Consider the following 4,596-nt stretch of genomic DNA (forward strand, 5'->3'; position numbering starts at 1 on the left):
CAGCAGGAGAGAAGCCTTGAATGACACCCATCTAAGGTCTCTAGCAAGCACTATCTCTATAGAGCGATGGCACATAGCAAGTTTCCGACCTCTTGCTCTAAAGTACCGCAGATGAAAGATGTGCAGGCAGAACGAGAGGAGGAAGGTGACTCACACCATGCCAAATACATACAATGTACCCCTGTGCCAGTAGGGATGCCTTTTATTGTGGCACTTACTGTCAAAACCACAAGTTTCCTTCCTCTTCCTTACCTCTTCATGTTATCTTCATTTTGAATGGTTATAAGTACCGTGTTCGTTTGTGATAGCACAAATACGAGAAAATAATTTTTTTTGTCCTCCCCTAAAACAGCAATACATCTGTGACATTGAGTATAAAGAAAAAAATTGATATGGACCCCGAACTACAATTTTAGTCAGCTGCAGAATTGATAGAGCCTGTGATATGACAGATATAAGTCTCTAAAAACAGTAAAACACACAAAAACACAAAACACAAAAATGGCTCTAGCTCTACAATGAGTGGCTAAAAGGGAGTAAGAAAAATCAAGGTATGTTGCTGAAGCTGCCTTGCTCAGAATTAAAACCCATCCTGGAGCCTGGGTAAGCAAATCTATCCCTTGTTGGCAACAGATTAACCCTCTCTTGATGGGTGGTACACCATTGGTACCGTGCATTCAAGGGCCCGCTCGCAGGGTGCCGGCATATGGCGTCGATCATTTAATTGATTTAGGCCTATGCGTTCGAGAGCCCCGGCATTGCAACTTGCAAGGCTGGAATGCCCCCGGCATGAATGGGTTAAACAGAGGTAAGAGGAGAAAAAAGGATAGGGGGGGGGGGGCGTATGAAATGTACCAAACAGCTTGAGAATTACTACCTCGAACATACTGTTTTTCATTCACTAGAAGAAAGAGGCAGGGAAAATATGATTGGCTCAGGAAGAGGAGGGAATACAAGGGGCCTGGTTATATGGGCCTGATATGGTGGGTATGGCAGGAAGAAACCCCTTCTAGATGAAATATTATGGCTGTAATGGCACTAACTTCAGAGCTACAGTGTTCCAAGGTTGGCCTAAATTCTTATTTTGTACAGATTTATGGGAAAATATTTTTTAGGCCAGTTTGCATTGCCCAGAGGGCAGAGAAAACATTTTCCCATCCCCTCTAATTTTTAGCTGGTGCCACCAGCATCGGAGGCTGACTTCCTGACTGCCATTTAGGTTGTTAACCCATTAACGATGGATGACGTGTTTTTTCGTCATACATGACGCAGGAGCTCTTGCCTGACAATGGGCGTCATGACGTTCAGGGATTTTGGATCACTATGTTATTTTATTGTGCTATGAGTAATAAGTGAGTAATGTTGACAATTGCAGTCATAATTATTATAACTGCCGTAATATTAAGCAAAATGGGGTTTCAACTCGCTCCAAAACCTAGATGGCACCACTTTCTTCTAGCACCAGCAGTAGAGAGAGCCTTGAATGGCACCCATCTACGGTCTCTAGCAAGCACTATCTCTATAGAGGGATGGCACATCGCAAGTTGCCGACCTCTTGCTCTAAAGTACCGCAGATGAAAGATGTGCAGGCAGAATGAGAGGAGGAAGGTGACTTACACCATGCCCAATGCCAACAATGTACCCCTGTGCCAGTAGGGATGCCTTTATTGTGGCACTCACTGTCAAAAGGACAAGTTTCCTTCCTCTTCCCTACCTCTTCATTTTGGATGGTTATAAGTTTCGTGTTTGTTCGTGACAGTACACAAATACGAAAAAAAAGTTGCTTTTTGTCCCCCCCCCCCCTAAAACAGTAATACTTCTATCACATTGAGTCTAAAGAAAAAAAATGAGTTGATATGGACCCTGAACTACAATTTTAGTCATCTGCAGAATTTATGGAACCTGTGATATGACAGATATAAATTTCTAAAAACAGTAAAACACACAAAAAAAAAACACAAATATGGATCTAACTCTACAATGAGTGACTAAAAGGGAGTGGGAAAAATCAAATTATGTGGCAGAAGCTGCCTCGATCAGAAATAAAACTCATCCTGGAGCCTGTGTAAGCAAATATATCCCCTGTCGGCAACGGGTTAATATTGATTTCCCTATCAATGCTTTCCTACCTTGTATTTTTCCAATTGGGGAAACCAGGTACCTTATGACAGTCCAGAATGAAATTTTAAAAATTAATGAAATAAAGATAAAAAATAAAAAGGGGGTTACAAAGATAATGCCACATCAATCAAGTATCCAATCTTGCTAGTTTGAATAATTGGTATTATAGAAATTTTACAACAAATGGTAGAATCAGTCTTTGATAAATGAGGTCATCAATGTTGTGAGTGCTTTAGAAGCAGGAAAATAAGTTGACCCACTGTGGATGGGGCTTTAACTCATTCACGCCGGTTGAAGTGATAGCACGTATTGTGGTTTTCGCGTCAGACGGCCTGGACGAGCTATGAGGGGAAACCGCGTGCTCGAGTAGAGCAAGTGGGCAACCCAGGCTGGCGGCTTGTGCGCCCGAGAATCTCGAGGCGTTAGGCTTATGCGTTCGAGAACCCGGGTATTGCGACCGCGCACAGCCGGAACGGCCCCGGCGTGAATGGGTTAAGACACTAGTGGCACTGGCTAAAAATAGGAAAGTTTTCTCTGCTCTCTGGGTAGCGCTTACTAGCCCAAACAATATTTTTACATAAATCCATCAATCCACCCTGTAGCTCTGGAGCTAGCATCATTACAGCCATAATACTTTGTGACCGTGAGATCAGATCTGAATGTTGCATTGACACCCGTTATTTAGGCCAAATTGGTGCCAACATGTATTTCATGACACCTGTATTCAATGGGTTAACATGAATATTGCTCTTCTCTATGTTAGAATATTGTGTAATTGATGACAAAAGGAAACTAAATACTTGTACTAACTATGCATTTACATTTACATAGAATTTTTGTATATTAACAATGTTCTATAATTATTTGCTCTTACAGATATGTCTGCTGCCATCATGTCTGAGGAAGGAAAAATGGAAACTGCACCCTTTGATCCCCGTTTCCCGAACCAGAACCAGACTCGGTAAGGATTAGAAATACTTTGGAGCAAGTTAGGAAATGTTGTTTTGGGGCTGGCTTCACTAACTTATTTATGATTAAGTGCCAAAAGCTCAAATGGACAATCTTACTCTTATTATTATAGTTGAAGTAAAGTTTTTATACATTCTGAATATGAATATATACTTCTGATGCTGTTTGCTCTACTTATAAATACCAGCAGTGAATAATTGTTGCAGATAATTGTAATAGATAGATATACAGATGAAGAAACTGTCAACATCAGCTGAAATTTGTAGTGCAACATTTCTGTTCCTGTGCACTGCGGTGCTTGAGTAGAAGTAGTATGACTTGATGTCAGTGCCATTATAACTGCTATGGTCACTTTTGAAGTCATTACAAATATTTCTTTATCTGTAACATTTTGTTTTCTCTTTTCATCATTTTCTTCCATCTCAATTCAATAACAGGGCAACATGCGACACTTTACATTTCAAATAGGCTGGTTGACTTCTAATTGGTCAGTGCCTGATTACCAGAAGCTGATTGTAATGGACTAGCTTATTGGTTGACAGAAAACCACACTAGTTTGGTGAATATCTTCTCACAGTTGAAATAATTTGAGACCTCTCTGGGCACGGGTACTGATGTAGATCTTACAAGAATATTAATGAATCCAGCCTCTGATTACTAAATAGCTTTGCTAAATTTGGTTTGGGAATTTTAAAAGTTAAAGTTGTAATATTTGTATCATTTTGTCAGCTTAGTGAAAGGTACTATAATGAAATTATTATTGATGTATAATGTATTTTACACAGGTATTGCTACCAGAGCTTTGTTGACTTCAACCGATGCCAGAAGATCAAGGGAGAAGATTATGAACCATGTGAATATTTCAAGAAAGTTTACACCACTGTCTGCCCCAATGCCTGGATTGAGAAGTGGACTGACCAAATAGAAAATGGAATCTTCCCAGGAAAAATTTAAATGTCCATAAGAAACAACAAAGATAAGATATTCAGTTATAGCATAATTTCATGCTGGATTGTTCAGAATAAGTAAAGGTAATTTAAAGGAGCCCAATGTCACTTGATTTATTGATGAATGAATACCTTTGAACAATCTAGAGGAATGTTGCTGATATAAAGAGAGGGTTAAGCTCATTTCCTGGTTTCTGATCTAACAAGTCAATGTTGTAGATATTTGTACATTAATATTTGTGTTTATGTAGGTAAACAATAAATAACATTTCAGGATAATTTATTTCCTAAATGATATTCCAATAAATTTGTACAGACCAGGTTTCATATCTGTCTATATCCTTATTACTTTTCTTATATTACATATGCTGTATTTCAGTATTTAGAAAGAAATCCCTTCAAACAGTCACATCAACTGCATACATGCCTGAAAGGCTGTACTTAACCCATTAACATGAATATTGGGTGATGCGTTTTTTCGTCATACATGACGCAGGAGCTCTGGTCTGACGACAGGCGTAATGACATTCGGGGATTTTGGATCTCTGTTATTTGATTG

The 4,596-nt window shown here is 39.4% G+C and overlaps 1 protein-coding gene across 2 annotated transcripts in view; it reads left to right on the plus strand.

The window, feature by feature from the left end:
- The window catches only part of COX6B (Cytochrome c oxidase subunit 6B), a 6,694-nt gene extending 2,335 nt beyond the window's left edge, over positions 1 to 4,359 (plus strand). For both annotated transcript variants that reach the window (XM_086531433.1, XM_043012499.2), the window contains exons 2-3: positions 2,998 to 3,082; positions 3,876 to 4,359. In XM_086531433.1, the coding sequence (XP_086387559.1) occupies positions 3,000 to 3,082; positions 3,876 to 4,044 (252 nt within the window). In that variant the 5' untranslated portion in view covers positions 2,998 to 2,999 and the 3' untranslated portion in view covers positions 4,045 to 4,359. The remainder of the gene's footprint in view (positions 1 to 2,997; positions 3,083 to 3,875) is intronic.
- Positions 4,360 to 4,596: the final 237 nt, after the last annotated feature.

The sequence above is a fragment of the Penaeus japonicus genome, unplaced genomic scaffold, assembly GCF_977035675.1.
Source record: "Penaeus japonicus unplaced genomic scaffold, GWHDUDI00000001_assembly GWHDUDI00000035, whole genome shotgun sequence".
NCBI classification, from domain to species: domain Eukaryota; kingdom Metazoa; phylum Arthropoda; class Malacostraca; order Decapoda; family Penaeidae; genus Penaeus; species Penaeus japonicus.